Here is a 17,393-nt window from a genome sequence, read left to right on the forward strand (position 1 = left end):
CTTGATGAGGAGATAAGCTCCCCTATAGGGAAACTTAGGATTCTCAAATTAACCGATTGTTTGGAGTATCTTGGAGTTAAAGTGACTAAACAAGCTAATGCCTTTGTGGATCAAAACCTTACACCTTTTGTAAAATACCTTAAAACTAGAATAAAAGTTTGGAAAAATCTTACTATCTCCATGGTGGATAGAATTGTAGTGGTGAGAAGGATTGTCTTGCCCCAACTCCTTTTCCTTTTTATGGCCTCCCCCATCTGGATTAGTGATACAAGTGATACATGAATTAATTTAGTTGAGAGGATGTTAGGGGATCTAATATGGGGAAGAAAAAGGGTAAGGTTGAAATACACGGTTTTCTCAGCACCTAGGAATAAAAGAGGAGTTGCACTCCCTAATGGTGCGTTTACACAGGCAGATTTATCTGACAGATTTTTGAAGCCAAAGCTAGGAACAGACCTTAAACTGGAAACGGGTCAAAAAGGAAAGACTGAGATTTCTCCTTTTTTCAAATCCATTTTTAGCTTTGGCTTTCAAAATCTGTCAGATAAATCTGCCTGTGTAAACGCATCATTTGCGGTTATATCTTCTTGCATCACAATTAGCTAATATTTTAAGAGGGGGGGGGGATGATATTTTTCTATCACTTATTGGCATTGACTTGCAGTAACCACTGGTATGAATTTTTGGAGTCTGGTGCTCTGAAATATGAGCCCTATGAAAACTCCTCCTTATGTTTTTTGATAAACAAAGTGTGGAGTGAGGTCAGACTTTGTTGTGGTGTTGTGGAAAGTCTTGTCTTTATTCCACTTTGGAATAATTATAATATTCCTGAATTCACAAAAGTTTGTAATAGTGCATTTTGGAAACAGAAAGGTATTACAAAGGTTGCACACCTATTTATAGACGGGGAAATGTGCACTTTGCAGCATCTTTGTTTCACGCACAGTTTATTAGATAAACATACATTTTTCTATAATCAGCTCATGCATGCTAGAGCTAGTTCACTAGATGTGAATAGGTTTTCTCTTTCACAATCTTTGATTTTTCAAACACTTCTTTAGTTAGACAATAAGAAAAAGTATATCTCTGTTCTATATAAAATTCTGAATAGTATGGGTGGCCAAGGTAGGGCTGATGTGAGCGATCCAGATGGGAGAGACAGTTGGGACAGATTGAGGCAACACAGTGGGATAACATTCTTAGTAATATTAATAATGTTTCGCTTAACGAAGCACATAAACTGGTACAGTTCCATATTGTGCACCTTAGTTACCATTCCCCGAAGTTACTACATAAAATGGGACTCAGGGACTCTACAACCTGTCCTAGGTGCGGAACTGAAGGTGCTGATTTATTGCATTTATTTTGGTTGTGTGCTCGTATACAAGAATATTGGAGACAAGTTTTTGATTAAATTGATACCAAAATCAGTTATGAAACTCGTTGGTTGCTATCCTGGGGGACTTAACGGGTTTGGAGGAGAATAAATTATTGATATTAAAAGTCCTTTCTATGCACGGTTGAGGGTTTTGAACCATTGGTTCTCCCAGGATGTACTAACTAAAGCAGAATGGTTTAACACGGTAAAAACGGTAAAGGGGTATAAATTGGTTTGGTTTCAAGCGAAAAAAGAAGGCCTGAATAAATATCAACGAAGGTGGGGCATATGGACATAACGCTTTTCCTTTTTTTTCTCTCTCTTTTTTTCTTTCTCTCCTGCTCTCCCTCCTAGCATTGGGGTTTGGGGTGGGGGGTGGGTTAAGGGGTATTATCGGATGGTTTTGATATACAATAAGAATTAAGGCTATAGGTGATATGTCTGTCTTTTTAGTTTTTGGCATGTGATTAATTATGATTTATTTCCTTGCTTATATTATATTGTTTTTATAAATTGTTTTGCTCATTGTTCTTAAGGGTAAAAAAAATGAAATAAATGAAGTTTAAAAAAAAAAAGGTTTGTTGATGTTTACAAGCAACATCCTCTCACACGATGGCCATCTGGCACAGTACTCTGTATTGTGCATGGAAAAGTCTGCAGCGGTGCCAAAGCACCTGCCTTTAGTCTGTAATATCAGTCTGAAGCACATTGTATCAGTCTACACCCACTAGTCAACTCTTTTGCAGGGCAATGCATAGACACCAGTACTGCTGCGCTTCTTCCCTTTCCTCTTGCTCCTCCCATTTTCCTGAGCTCTATAACGGGAAAGCATTTGTTCTTTAAGTTAATATATGTATCTGTCCCCCAGGTGGGGTTACTCATGGCATAGGGCTTCCTCCAGATTTGCCACACCTTACCTTCCAGTAATCTGTGTCCGTCTTCTACCTGTGCTCAACTTGTCTTCTTAGTAGAGACTGTAATTCTAGGTCTATGGTTCCTCCAATCTGCCCATTCTGTTTTAGAAGTCACAATAGGTTAATTTAAGCATAAATTTATTTGTATAAAATGTAACATTTTTTTTTTTAAGATGGTAAAATATTGGATAAGTTATGTAAACATGGGCATCTTTGTATTTGTACTGCCCCCCCCCCCCCCCCCCCCCCCCCCCCCCCCCCCCCCCGAATAAATACAACATTTTTACTGTAAATGCTTTGCATTGAACACCCCTTCGCCCTTGGAGAAATTAAAATTGGCTCTGTCCTCAAGGCCAAAATCCACAAAAAAAGTGGAGTGCTTAGAATGATGTCACAACTCAGGGGTTCACAGTGAAACAAATTGCAAATACAGACAACATATGCATAGAATCTGTATGACGTTCACAGGACCCACTTACTTCTGTGGGTTAATCAGTTCTGGATATTTTAACTTTATAAGTGCATGCCCTATTTTTATGCAGACAGGACATTCTGAAAATAGTAAATTATCAATCAGCTTTTATTTTAACTCTTCGGAATTGGAGATTGAACAAAGCAATGGGTTTTCAAGACCTTTTTTTGGGGGGGGGGGGGAAGCAGCATTTTCTCAACTTTATATTCATTGAGTTTTATTTTATGTTATTGTGCATATTTTTAATAAAAAAAAAATTTAACTTTTTTTTTAGTCCACAAATGAGTGTTTGCTCACTCTGACAATGTTTTCATTTACTCAGTATACGATAATTGTCCCATGTAATATTGTGTATTGTGTGTATGTAGACAGACCTTTTGGATAGGAAGCCAATGTTTTCATGAAATGTGATAGTTTGGAAGTTTTTCCAGACTCTTGTAAACTTTATTTAATATTATTAATTAATATTTAATATTAACTTTAATATTTATTTGTTTCTTTTCTTAGCTCTTTGGATATGTCATGTTATGACAGTGATGATGCCAACCCTCGCAGTATTTCCAGTCTGTCCAATCGCTCTTCTCCTGTGTCCTGGCGTTATGGACAGGCTAGTCCACGCTTGCAAGCAGGGGAAGCTCCCTCACTTGGTGGTGGTCGTTCTGAGCATGGTGGAGGAGGCTGGCAATTCTCTCACACTATGCCTCTTCGTGGTGGTTCACGACTCTGCAGCATTACCCAGCGCTTAGAACTCCTAGAATCTGGTGGACAGGAATTGAAATCAGGTTATGCAAGTGACACGGACTGTAAGCTGGCAAAAGAGGTGACACATGAAGATGATGATATCATTACTAGGTAAGTTCTACTAACATTAGTATTTTATCTGATGGGGTGGGGCAATTATGGCTAAAATTAAAATCCTGATTAACTGAACATATAACCTTATTACAAGTCAAGGGTTTCTCTGGAGATTTTTTTAATTAATACATTGGTTTAAAAAAGTTATGTTACTTTGTAATATATTACTTCAAAATGTATCCTTTTTTATTGTTGTGTGGCAGCGCTATACAGAGTTGGGTCTCCTCTTGTACTGTATATTCATATTACAGTATACAGTATCTGGGGTGAAGCTGCCTGTCATTATAGCAGAGTGAAGCAGCGCTTGTTCAGAATAGGGGACTGCCATGCAGTTTCAGATAGGAATGTTGATGGTAGTAGAGGTGCCTGTGTCACAAAATCTGCAACAAAATAAAAAGTAAGGGTGGGTACACACTACGGAATCGGTGGCGATAAATTCTGGCGGATCCCGGCGCTAGTACCCGTTCATGGCCGCGTGCCTCTCCGCCCATGCCATAGACATCATTCTATGCACCCAAAATTCCAAGTAAGTCTTCAAAACTTTATTGTGCTCACAAGCAATACGACGTTTCGACTCGCGATGAGTCTTTGTCAAGCATGCCCCATTTGGACATAAGGGTGCGCAAGTCACGGAAGAGCAGGGGGTAGTTAGTTACATAGAGTGATGGGTAGGAGGGGGTAAGACGTACACCTAAATATTTTATGGTAGCCGAAGTCCATTTAAATTTAAAATTGGCACTAAGTTGGGCAGCCAGGGGTCCGGGTATATTCAACGGCATGGCTTCCGACTTAGAGGTATTGACCTTGTAGCCGGATAGACACCCATACTTATCCAGGAGGGCACAGAGGTTAGGTAGGGAAATGAGCGGGTCAGACAGGGTGAGGAGATCATCATCAGTAAAAAACATGATTTTAAACTCTTTACCTCTAACCGAGACTCCTTTAATAACAGGACAATTTCGAACCGCAGCCGCCAGGGGCTCTATGCAGAGGACAAAGAGCAAGGGTGATAGGGGACACCCCTGGCGGGTACCATTCGAAAGGGGAAAGGTCTCAGACAGCATATGAGGAAACTTGAGTGCTGCCGTGGGGCCCTAATAAAGAGCTTCTATCGCCGTCAGGAATGGTCCAGCAAAGCCAAAACTCTGCAGAGTCTCAAACATGAACGACCACCCGAGGCGATCAAAAGCCTTCTCGGCATCAAGGCTCAATACAAGAGCACTCTCCTCTTGCTGGTTGACTACATCAATAAGATCGATTGCCCTCCTTGTGTTGTCACCGCCCTGTCTGCCCGGAACAAAACCCACCTGGTCCGCGTTAAGGCAGCCAATACCCCAGCCGGGAAGCTAACAATTTAGTGAATATTTTGAAATCCGAATTCAGAAGGGCTATAGGCCGGTAGTTTGCACAATCCATGGGATCTTTTCCCGGTTTAGGAATAAGAGTGATAAAGGAGTGAGACATAGTGGTAGGGATAGGTGAGCCCTGGAGGAAGGAGTTGTATAGTGAAAGTAATTTAGGGGATAGCTCAGAGGAGAAAGTTTAGTAGTAGAGATAGGAAAAACTGTCTGGTCCAGGAGCCCGCCCCGATGGGAGAGATTTGAGTACGTCTGCCAACTCTTCCACAGTAATTGGCGTGTTTAGTTCCTCAAGTGCCTCAGCAGTCAGAGATGGTATCCGACGGTAAGGAAGATGGAAGGGAGTAAAGTTTTGAGTAATATTGAAGGAAGATAGAGGAGATGTCCTTGGAATGGTATCGCAGGGTCCCTGTAGAATCCCTAAGGACCTGCGGAGACTGAGCGACTGCGCGGTCGTTTAGCATCCGCGCCAGGAGAGTATGAGCTTTATTACCCTTCTTGTAGAAGTGTTGCTTCGAGTAGAGAGGAAGCTTCTCAACTTTGTGCAGAGAAAGTTCCTTTAGGCGTTCTCTAGCCGCCGTAAGCCTCCGCAGGATACCCAGGGAGGGACGCCTGGCCAATAGCTGCTCTAGAGAGGCTATAGAGGATTTGGCCGTCTGGAGGGCGAGTAAGGAGTCCCTCTTCTGACGCGAACTAACCGCTATGCAATGACCCCGGACCACAGCTTTGTGGGCCTCCCATAAGAGTCCCTCCAAGGAAACAGATCCCCCGTTTTCTAGAAAGTAATTGGAAATACTCAGCTTAATTGAATCTCGGGTGACTGGCGCCAGTGACATTGACGTATCGGGGACAGGACGGCCTTAAATTGAACTATTACCGGGCCGTGGTCAGACCAAGAGATGGGGTCTAGAGTATCACTCTGTAGGAGGCGCACCGAGGGAATATTACCAAAAAAGTAATCTATGCGGGAATGTAGTTTGTGAGGGTGGGAGAAAAAGGTATACCCCCTCTCCGTGGGATGATCGAGACGCCATAGGTCATACAACTTATGGGTGCGTATGAGCTTGCGGAACTGGGTTGAAAGTTTTGTTTGTTCTGACGGAGTAGGTCGGTCATCCACATAGTGCCTGTCCATTTTCTCCGAAAAATGTAAATTATAATCTCCACCCAGGATCCGAGGAGTCGGGGGTTATTTTGACAATTTATTGAGAACCCTACGGAGAAAGGGTATTTGAGACTTGTTAGGGGCATACACGTTGCAGAAGATAAATTGACAACCTTGTAGAGTCCCGTCCACGATAACATATCGCCCACCTGGGTCAGCGAAAGAGGAGGTAATCTGAATAGGGCAAGCATGGGAGAACAAGATAGCTACTCCCGCCGTCTTGTTACCCCTGGTAGCAGAAATAACCGTGGGAAAGAAATGACGGGCAAATCTAAAGGTCGCGTCCTGATCAAAGTGGGTCTCCTGGAGGAAGGCAACATCTGCATGGAGGTTGCGAAGTTCCCTCAGGAGAAGGCGCCTCTTGACATTGGAGTTGAGGCCTTTTACATTGAGGGATATACACTTAACCAGGGCCGGCGTCAGCACTCGGCTTACTCGGGCAAGTCCTGGGGCCCACGGGCCCTCAGGGGGCCCCCCGGCACTTGCCCACCGGAATGATTAGCCACCGGAGCAATGCCGCCCGCATCCCTGCTGCCTGGTGAAGGGATGCATCCCCAGATTGTTGGACCGACGGTTTCACACCGGCGGCCCTCTGCAGCTGTTGCGAACAGCGCGGCCGGCCGCCGTGCTACTCACTCAGCTGCTCTGCCCGGCCTGCTCTGCCCCTAAAGATCCTCCTCTGTGTAGCAAACGTGCCACACGCAGGCACGTCTGCAGCACTCCCCTGACGGCTGACGTCACTTCCTGGACGCGCCGCAGAGGATCCAGGAAGGCAGAGCAGAAGACGCCGCCGGGAACAGGAAAAAGAAGAAGACGGTGCTGCTCGGGATCGATGTGGCAGAGACAGGTGAATATGTTTTTTCTTTTGTTTCCCACGGGGCCTGCATATTCTATATGGGGATATTACAAAGGGTATGCCGAATCTTTATGGGGATGTTACAAGGGGGGGGGCTATTCTGTATTATGATATTACAAAGGGGGGGGTCGTATATATGGGCATATTACAAAGGGAGGGGGGACTATTGTATATGGGCATATTAAAAGGGAGGGGGGACTATTGTATATAGGCATATTAAAAGGGAGGGGGGGCTATTGTATATGGGCATATTACAAAGGGAGGGGGGACTATTGTATATGGGGGCACCAATGTGCTGGACCAAAGAAGCTAAAATGTTTCTCTGACAGATTCTGGAAAGAAGAGTCGTGGCTTGGGCCGGATGGAAAGAAAAAGAAAACTGAACAACTCTGACCAGGGAAGACATCACCTGTAAGTCACTGGATATCCAAAAGTCCAAAAGCGCAACATTTCAACTACTACTTAGAGCCTTTCTCAAGTATGCCAGAGAACGTCTATTTACTATATGGGGCACTGAGGGGGTCTAACTATACCTGCTGTTTTAGTGTCGCCACATGATTTGCTCCACAAAGGGGCCCGCTGAGCCTCTGTCGCCCAAGGGCCCACTATGCTGATGTAGGCACTCACCCAATCTTGACGACCCAAAAGGACTAACCTCCGAGGTATCACCAGCCGACGTATAATCCTAGGAAAAAAGGGAAAAAGAAGCAAGGGGAGGGGGACAGACAAACAAGAAACACCCAACAACATATAACAAATAAAAGATCAAAAGGAGATAAGGGCTCAAGGCCCAATGCGCAGGCCCGAATAGCCCGCACTAAGGCAAGAACAATGCCAACACAACTCGATAGTTGTCAACTGGCGGCCCCACGGGGGAGGAAGGAACCACCAAAGAGAACAGAACATACATAGGCAAAGAACACAACTGAACCACACAGCTATGTCAGAAAAATTAACAATACGATGAGACCCAGACTATGAGCAAATGGAACATCAAAGGTTAAAGTAGAAAGCAGGGGAACGGAAGATACACCCCCAGCACTTATGAGAAGAGCCACTTCAGTCGATGGGACCAGGAGGAGAGCGTGAGCGGCTCCTCTTCTGGCTAGAGGAGTGCCAGACTTGGGGCGGGGGAGCAACAGTCCAGTTAGTTATTTTCGGGGCCGGCAGATCCAGAGCATCGCAGAACGCAGGGAGATCAGCAAGATTGTTGAAAACAGCAGAGCGTCCATCTCGTCTGGCGGTGAGACCAAAAGGAAAGTTCCATCTGTATGACACATCATGATCTCGTAGGATGCTCAGCAGCGGCCTAAGAATTCGACGCTTCTGTAAAGTGATCCAGGAGAGATCCGGAAAAAGTTGTATTTGGGCTCCATCAAAGTCCAGTTCTCGGAGCGAGCGGGCTTTTGCCATAATGCTTTCCTTTAACGAGTAATCATGTAGGCAGCAGATGACATCTCTAGGGGCTCCAGAGGTGGGTTTGGGCTTTAGAGCACGGTGAGCTCTATCAAATTTGATTTTATGAGTAGATGGTTCTCCCAGGAGCATGTTGAAGAGGCCCTCTAGGGTAGAGACCAGGTCATTGTCCTGCGTTGCTTCCGGGAGTCCCCGCACCCTTATGTTATTGCGTCTGCCTCTGTTATCGAGATGTTCGATGTGGTGCTGCATGTCGTCTAAGGCGGAAGCTTGAGCAGAAACGGTGGACTGAAGGTTGGAGATATAGGCACGAGTAGATTCATGGTCCTCCTCCAGGGTTTCTACCCGTAATGCAATATGTTGGATATTGCGAAAGCATATCACGCATTCCCTGTGGGGAGGAGGATGGGCCCAGGAACGAGGCGTCAGAGTCTGAATGTCTGCCCCCTGGATTGCGCTGGGTACCTGATCTGGTAGCTGCTTGAGAGGTTTTAGAGAGGGAAGCAGACATACTGTCTCCACTAGACTTGTTTTTATCTTTTTTAGACGGTTTCGGAGTAGCAGCCATCATATAGGTGTGAATGCGCTGCTGGCCCTTTAAGAGTCTGTTGGACCGAGCAGAAGTGGTACCAGGGGAGCAGGAAGGAGAATGGGGGTCCAGGGCAGTGTGACTAGTGTGCTCGTTGACTAGAAGCGGGGAAGTTGTACTGCTGCTGGTAGCAGGAGGCAGAGAGGGGGTTAATATGCCTGTGCTGCTGAAGAGGCGCGTGGGCCGCAATATGGCGCCGCAGCATGTGTTTCCCCAGACTGTGGGCCTCTAGCCGGATTCAGGGCTCTATAACAGGAGAGCAGGGCTCTCTAACACGGGTCAGGGGCCAGCCCTGGGAGCTGGGCTCCGGTCACAGGGTAGGCTACGGGATCCGGTAGAACAGGAGGCCGCCAGGTATGGTGACTGCAGCAGCTGAGGGCAGACAGCCGTGACCCGTCTAAGGTGTGGGGGCGTCAGTAGAACTACGGGGGCCACACTTACTGAAAACTGGAGCGCTCCGCCTCCCCCTCGTCCACCGGGACACTGCTTTCTGGAGGCGGGGAAGACGTTGTCCCGTCGGGGCTTTTGAAGCTGCGTGCTGGAAGGCAAGATGCCGGCGCTGCACGTGGAGTCCGGTGCTGTATGCCCCTGGCGGGACTCGGCTCAAGCTGTCCAGCCGGGTGAGGTGAGCGCCAGCTATATCGCGGCGGCCTGTTCCCAGGAGGCAGGAGTTGCAAGTCAGTGGTTTGCAGGCGGCAACGCTCCGCGCGGGGTGCCGGTACGCCGACCGGGATACGGGGGCCAGGGTCACTGTGTGCAGGGGTGGTCTGGGGGTCCTCCTCTCTGCTCTCCACCGATGCTGGGGTGCTGGGGTCAAAATTTGCTGGTCTGGGTCTGTTTTATAAGCTGCGTGGGTCAGGAGCTCCCTCACCCTGCGACCGCTTCCATCGGCAGCTCGCCACGCCCCCCCCCCCAGAGTATCCCTGCAATGAATATGTTAATATGGGAGGAGGAGTGCCTCAGTCTTGTGTAGGGTGTGAAAAGGGTTAGTAATCTGTTGGCTCTGTTCCTGGCTGACGGCTGGAAATAGAGGGTTTCACATCTGTGTTCACTAGCTCTAAGCAGGGATCTTTCTGTTATACCCCTCAAGATCTGTAAACCATTTAAAGAACAGTTGTCACAGAGCAAGTCATGGAAAGGTATTGTATGACAGGACATCAGGCAGGATGCGTTCTAGTATATGGATGTCTGTTAGCTTTATAAAAAAAATCTGAATTTGTAGACGTTCTAATGAGTGTATGTTATACCAATATGTGTTTTGGTTGTTAGAAATGTATGAACTGTATTTCTATTAAAGTACGTGTATCCAGAAGCTGTTATGGTATTTAAGCTATATTTCTATGAGAAAGTTGTGCTTTGTGACTGATTCTGTGGGCAGAGCAATTTTGTTCTTTTATATGTGAAGGGGTGTGGATCTGCAAGAAGAAATTTGATGCTGATATTTTGTACACAGATGGACACTCATGGATGTATGTAGCTATCTTGAGAATAACCCTGACGTCATTTCTTACCATTATCCAGATGTGCTTTACTAAATTGACAAAATGTAGCATTTAGCTTGTCACAGAGGCACAGCTCTCTCAATACAATTCATGGATACCTGTATTAAAGGGGTTGTTGTCTGGTGTTAGGTAACCTTTAATATATTGCTACTGGCATATAGAAAACAATAAAAAGCGTATCCTTTTCCTCCACGCTCCTGTCCTGTTGCGGTGTCTCCCCAGACTGCAGAGCCTCCACTTCCAAGACTAAGGGCTCGTTCACACAGAGCAAAAGGAGCGGATTACGCAAGGAAATATTTCTGCCTGAAATCAACTGACGCTGAATTCCGAGCAGAATATAAGCAGAATGTAAGCAGAATCCCTGCGTATTCTGCTAGGAAAGTGTTCAGCTCGTAATCAGCTCTTGACAAATTCAGCGCGGAATACTCGAGGAATCCGCGCTGAATCCGCATGCATTCAGCGCTGAAATTCAGCGAGTATTTAGTGAGTAAACTAGACTATACCAGAACATATACTAGAATCCTCCTCCCCCCCTTTTCCCCATTTCCACGCTGATTCAGCGAGTAATTTCCGCTTGTATTACGCTTGTATTCCGCGCTGAATACGCGCGTATTCCGCGCTGAAACTGAAAATCAGAGCCCCATTGGATTGTATAGGCTTCCGCTAGCGGAAGAATGAACATGTTCATTCTTCTGGCGGAAAGCGGATTAGTTCAGTGCGGAAATTCCACTGTGTGAACTGCAGAGCAGAATTTCCATTCAACACAATGGAAATTAGCTCTGCACCTATTTTAACGGCTGAAATTTCAGCGCTGATTCAGCGCAGAAATTCAGCTGCTTTTGCTCAGTGGGAACGAGCCCTTAGGGTGGTATTAAACGGGCCGAGCAAGGCCCGATAATACCTGTAAACGAGCAGCGATCTGCTATATCGCCGCTCGTTTACTGGGCCTATTACACGGTCCGATAATCGTTAAACAAGGGCTGCAGGGACATTACCGATGTCCTTGCAGCCCTTGCATAACTGTATACATTACCAATCCATGTTCCAGGGCTGCTGCTGCGGTCTTCTTCTCCCCGGGTCCCGCGCGCTGTAACGTCAGAGTGGCCTGTCAGCTGACAGGCCTCTCAGCTAATCACAGGCCGGGACTGCCGCGGCCTGTGATTTGCCGGGCAGCCTGTCAGCTGACAGGCCCCTCTGACGTTACAGAGCGCGGGACTCGGGGAGAAGAAGACCGCAGCCCTGGAACGTGGATAGGTAGTGTATATCGTTAGTCGCCGCCCGCGCACCGCTATTACACGTAGCGGTGCGTGGTCGGCGCCCGACCAAAATAGGTCAGAACCGATATCAACGATCAGCCGATGATCGTTGTCATCGGCTGATCTTTGTATTTATTACATGGAACAATACTCATTCCGTGTAATAGTACCCTAAGGATCCATTTACACAGAAAGATTATCTGACAGATTATCTGCCAAAGATTTGAAGCCAAAGCCAGGAAAAGACTATAAATAGAGATCAGGTCATAAAGGAAAACCTGAGATTTCTACTCTTTTCAAATCCAAATTCCTGGCTTTGGCTTCAAATCTTTGGCAGATAATCTGTCAGATAATCTTTCTGTGTAAATGGACCCTAATGGTGCGTTTACACAGAGAGATTTATCTGACAGATTTTGAAAGCCAAAACCAGGAATGGATTTGAAAAGAGGAGAAATCTCAGTCTTTCCTTTATGACCCATTCCCTGTTTATCGTCTGCTCCTGGCTTTGGCTTCAAGAATGTAAGATAAATCTGCCTGTGTAAACGCACCATTAGTTGTCTTGGGTGTGGCAGCTCGCTCAACCAAACATCGGCCGCGGCGCTGTCCCATCTCAGTCAGTGATTGGCTGAGTAGGCAGTCACTCCCAAAATGAGTTAGTCTCGGAAGGGGAGGCTCTGCAGTCAGCAGGGGACACCAGGGGAGAGCAGAGAGGTAAGGATAAGCTCTTTATTGTTTTCTATACTAGCTGCAATATATTAAAAGTTGCCTAACACTGGACAATCCATTCAAAGTAGTTATCCGGGAACAGGAAAGGTAACATTGTGCAGCCACTGGTTAACAATATAGATATTTTTTTTACCTACCTATGTGGAACGCAATACAGTACCTGCTGCCCCTGTCTCGAAAGTTACACTTCCTTGATGGCAGGGAGGCTGAACTAGAGCAGGAAGTACCTTTCTGCTCCTACCATATTGCAGCGAATTTCACAGATTTTTATTCCGCTATGAGAATACAGTAATATAGCTTTGTAATAGTTAGATATTATGCTGCTGTAATGTTAAAAATAATGAAGACACAGTGCTTACCTGTTGCTTTCCCGCTTGCTTCTTTGGGTGGCCCGTTCAGTGGCTGCACGCTCAGTGGGTCAGTGGCTGCAGTGGGACAGTGGAGTGTTTCCTTTATTTATTGAGCAGTGTAATTTAGGCTATATTTGTTTCCCTATATTGTATTAGCTCGTCTATGTGGTAGTCCCATATATCCAGCATACGTATAGCATACGTCCCCCTGTGCTGTAGTCCCCGTATAATATAGCCCACCCCCACATAGCAGCCTAGATATAGTATAGGCCCCAATCCTATGCAGGAGCTTCCAAATAGTATAGGCCTCTCAAAGTATAGCACCCTGGGTGTAGCACCCACATAGTATATCCCCTCTTTGCAGCCCCCACTTAGTATATTGCCTCTGTCTGGTCCCCACATAAAATAGTCCTCCCTGTGTAGCCCCCACATAGTATGGCCCCCTTTGTAGCCCCCACATAGTATAGCCCCCTTTGTAACACCCACTTAGTATAGCCCCCAAGTAGCCCAACATAGTATAGCCCTTCCCTGTGCAACCCCCAAATAGTATAGCCCCCCTGTGCAGCCCCCACTTAGTATAGCCCCCCCCTACATAGTATAGACCCCCTTTGGAGCCCCAATATAGTATAGCCCCTCCATACCCCCCTGTGTAGTAGCTTCCATGTGAAATATAAAAAAAACCCAAAAGGATACTCTCCACTCACATTGCTTCCTCGCGGGCCCTCCTCCTGGAGTTCATTACCAGTAGCTGCTATTCCCAAGTACAGAGACTTCCGATCTTTAGAACAGGCGTTAGAATAATGTGCCTGTCCATTATTTTGCCTCTGGAACAACGAGCTGTGGATAGGACCTGAAGCTGGCTCGGTGAAACAAATCCATCTTCATCCCCTGAAGATGATGATGACATTTGGGGACCGAGACTTCACGTACAGTGCTGGCCAAAAGTATTGGCACCCCTGCAATTCTGTCAGATAATACTCAATTTCTTCCAGAAAATGATTGAAATCACAAATGCTTTGGTGATAATACCTTCATTTATTTTGCTTGCAATGAAAAAACACAAAAGAGGATGAAAAAAATGTCAAATCATTGATCATTTTACACAAAACTCCAAAAATGGGCCGGGCAAAAGTATTGGTACCATCAGCCTATTACTTGGTAGCACAACCTTTAGACAAAATAACTGCGAACAACCACTTCCGGTAACCATCAATGAGATTTGAAGGGTGCCTTCTCCAAAATGCCATTTTGAGATCTCTCCACAGGTGTTCTATGGAATTCAGGTCTGGACTCATTGCTGGCCACTTTAGAAGTCTCCAGTGCTTTCTCTCAAACCATTTCAAGTGCTTTTTGAAGTGTGTTTTGGGTCATTGTCCTGCTGGAAGACCCATGACCTCTGAGGTAGAAACAGCTTTCTCACACTAGGCCCTAAATTAAGCTGCAAAATTTGTTGGTAGTCTTCAGACTTCATAATGCTATGGACACGGTCAAGCAGTCCAGTGCCAGAGGCAGCAAACCAACCCCAAAACATCAGGGAACCTCCGCCATGCTTGACTGTACGGACCATGTTCTTTTCTTTGAAGGCCTCTTTTTTTTTCTCCTGTAAACTCTAGATGAGTTGCAGTCTCGTACTTTTGTTGTTAACTGCCCCTCCTTTGCTATCCTGATAGATTTGTGGAGTCTCAGTGCTGCTTTCCAATCGCTGACTGTCCTGACATTCCTCCAAAAGATCCAGAGGCTGAGACTCCGGGGTGGTGGTGGGGGGTTGAGTGCTAGTCTTGATAGAAGCTCTCTTGCTGATGGTCCTTGAAAGCTGACCTTTGGCTGAGACATGACAGAACACAGGGAAGAAGAAACGTCCTGCCCTTGGCACGAATGTAGGCACTACAACATTAGGACCCTTCTGATGAGTGCTGGCACCAGGATTGTTGATTGTTGTGGAGCTGGAACTTTGAAGGATTTTTTTCCACAGTACCAACCTGGCTAGTATTTGCCTAACCATTGTGGTCTTACTGGGAGCTGCAACTTTCATCCAAGCCTATTGGGATCGCCATTACCAAGACCCCTGATTCCTTCCTGAAGACTGTTAATCCGTTAGTTGAACTGTTACCAGACTGCAGCTCACGCTGGGTCACTCTACATCTACATTAAGGGTACCTTCACACACACCGGATCCACAGCGGATTGATATCCCGCTGCGAATATGTAAGTTGACCCCCTCCGGCGGCCAGAGCATACATCACCTCCTCCTTGCTCTGACTTGCTGCGGGGGTTCCCAGCGTTTGGTCCCGATTGGTCCCGCTCAGCCAATCAGTGTGCTGCCCCACCACAGCCACTGATTGGCTGAGCGGGACGTTCTGCTGAGAACCCCTGGAGCAAGCCGGAGCAGGGAGGAGGTGATGTATGCTCTGACCGCTGGGGGGTTAACTTACATATTCGCAGCGGGAAATCAATCTCCTTGCGAGTATGTTTTCTCATTGGGATGCACTGACACTGGATCAGCAGCGGATTACGCACTATATATTCTGACAGCAGCTCCCTGTGTGCTGAAATCGGACTCCCCTCCGCCAGGCTGGGCTTCCCTGCTCTGTGGTGAGTCTGTCCATAAGATGGCTGACATGGAGGAGCATGTGACCACACCCCAGCCCCCAGTTTCCACCACTGAGCCAGTATATGCCTATGGAGGATACTAAAGGCGGGGCATGGTCACATGCTCCTCAATGTTGGCCATCTTATGGACAGAAACACCACAGAGCAGGGCAGCACAGTCTGGAGGAGGGAAGTCTGATTTTAGATCTATGAGGTACACTCGGAGCTGCAGTCAGTAAGTGCTGTAAATAAACTTACTTATGCTACACATAAAACAATTTTACTATAAAGTGGCCAACCCCTTAAAAATGAAAATGAAATAAATTGAAAAATAAATTAAATTGCCACTTATATTGGTGCCCCTTGGGTACCACACAAGGGGAGGTGAAAGGGTACTTGAAGGGGGATTGGAATGTGTCAAGTGGTTAATTAGAAAGTTTATATATTTTATGTTGCTGTTTTGCCACTGCTGTCCATGCCAGAAATTGAATGATTGACATTTTTTTTAAATCTTCATCTTCTAATTTTTGACACATTAACAACAACATCTGTTGAAAAAAAATCACTACTCTGTCATAGTCCGACTACTATAACTATAACTACTATAGTTTGGCTGTTTTATTGAGATTCATTTGCATTTGATTCGCAAATATAATTAAATTTTGCCCAAAATTTGCGAACCTTGCAAATCGAATTTGTGGCTGCTTCGCTCATCTCTAGTAATAATTACCTAAAGCACTGAACACACTGCAGGGGGGTCATTTATAGAGTGCAGTCCAAATACTATGTGGTGGAGAATTGATTACAGTACTTGTTTTGCAAGGTGCTGTGACCAGAAAGAAAATAAGCAGCAGCATTAGCGCAAGGAAAACTTTACAACAAGTTCTACTGCTGAGATGAGAAGGAAGCCTTGATTTACCTTGCCTAGACAGTGCAGGTACATGGCAAAGGCTACTCTGCTCATCAGGAGAGACCAATTGCTAAGTCCCAACCTCGCTTGCTGTAATTCATCCAGCTGGGTTTGTTACTAGAGACAGGATTCTCCTAATTTGCAGTCAACAGGAAATTGCTGGGAAGGGAGGCACCTAGTGGCCAGGACTTTTGTGGCTTTTCTGGGGTAAGAAATTTTTGATAAAGTGCCTAAATTTATAAAAGTGTTAAGAATCACATAGGCTGTCAAATGGAGAGAAGTTTAAAAATGACAGTGACCTTTTAAATAGTAAACTATGCGCCCCAAACACATAATCTGGTGGGCCTTATTGTAAAGTCATCTCTAAATGTATGTTGTATATGTACGTAATCAAATGTTGAATGGTTTATGGCAGGATATTAAAGAGGTATTCTGCTCAAAAATACTTTTTTGATATATTTAACATAATAAACAGCATATTCTTACCTTTCTGCACTCCCCCGGTATTGTCCTATGGCATCTTTAGGTCCTGGCCAAGAAGATCCCGCCTCAACTTCTGAGACAGACTTGTCTCGGGGTAACAGCCCGCTCAGCCAATGACTCTCCGTCCTTTTGAGCGGAATACCCCTTTAAATTACTATTTTATTATTCTTTTGGGGTCCTAAAAACCTTTATCCTAAAAAGGGATGCTGCAATCAGACTGTGTAAGTACTGTCCTGACAAAAGGAATTTAGAACAACCATTCTTATGGTGTGTCCACGTGTTGTGTACTTTTTTTATGTTAATAAAAGTATATTATTTTTATTAACCTTGAAAACACAATTTGTCACATTTTCGGTTTAATTGGTCTTTTACTGTATAATTAATGTATTTTCATTTAGTTTTTGCTTACCGGAATGACCTACTTACATACATCCTCTTCTGTCATTTCTCTACTAATAAAATTGCAAAATGATTTTAAAACCCTTGCAGTTGCAGAGTATTGTTTATGCCTATGACTATCAGTTGTTAGGCTATGTTCACACTACGTAAAAGTACGGTCATTGTTGCCATCGGT

At 45.5% G+C, this 17,393-nt stretch overlaps 1 protein-coding gene across 4 annotated transcripts in view; it reads left to right on the forward strand.

Moving 5' to 3' along the window:
* Positions 1-17,393, forward strand: part of NAV1 (neuron navigator 1) — a 300,773-nt gene that overhangs the window by 50,861 nt on the left and 232,519 nt on the right. For all 4 annotated transcript variants that reach the window (XM_069971515.1, XM_069971517.1, XM_069971516.1 and 1 more), the window contains exon 4: positions 3,272-3,616. In XM_069971515.1, coding sequence (XP_069827616.1) covers positions 3,272-3,616 — 345 coding nt within the window. The remainder of the gene's footprint in view (positions 1-3,271; positions 3,617-17,393) is intronic.

Source organism: Dendropsophus ebraccatus, chromosome 5, assembly GCF_027789765.1.
Source record: "Dendropsophus ebraccatus isolate aDenEbr1 chromosome 5, aDenEbr1.pat, whole genome shotgun sequence".
Taxonomy (NCBI): domain Eukaryota; kingdom Metazoa; phylum Chordata; class Amphibia; order Anura; family Hylidae; genus Dendropsophus; species Dendropsophus ebraccatus.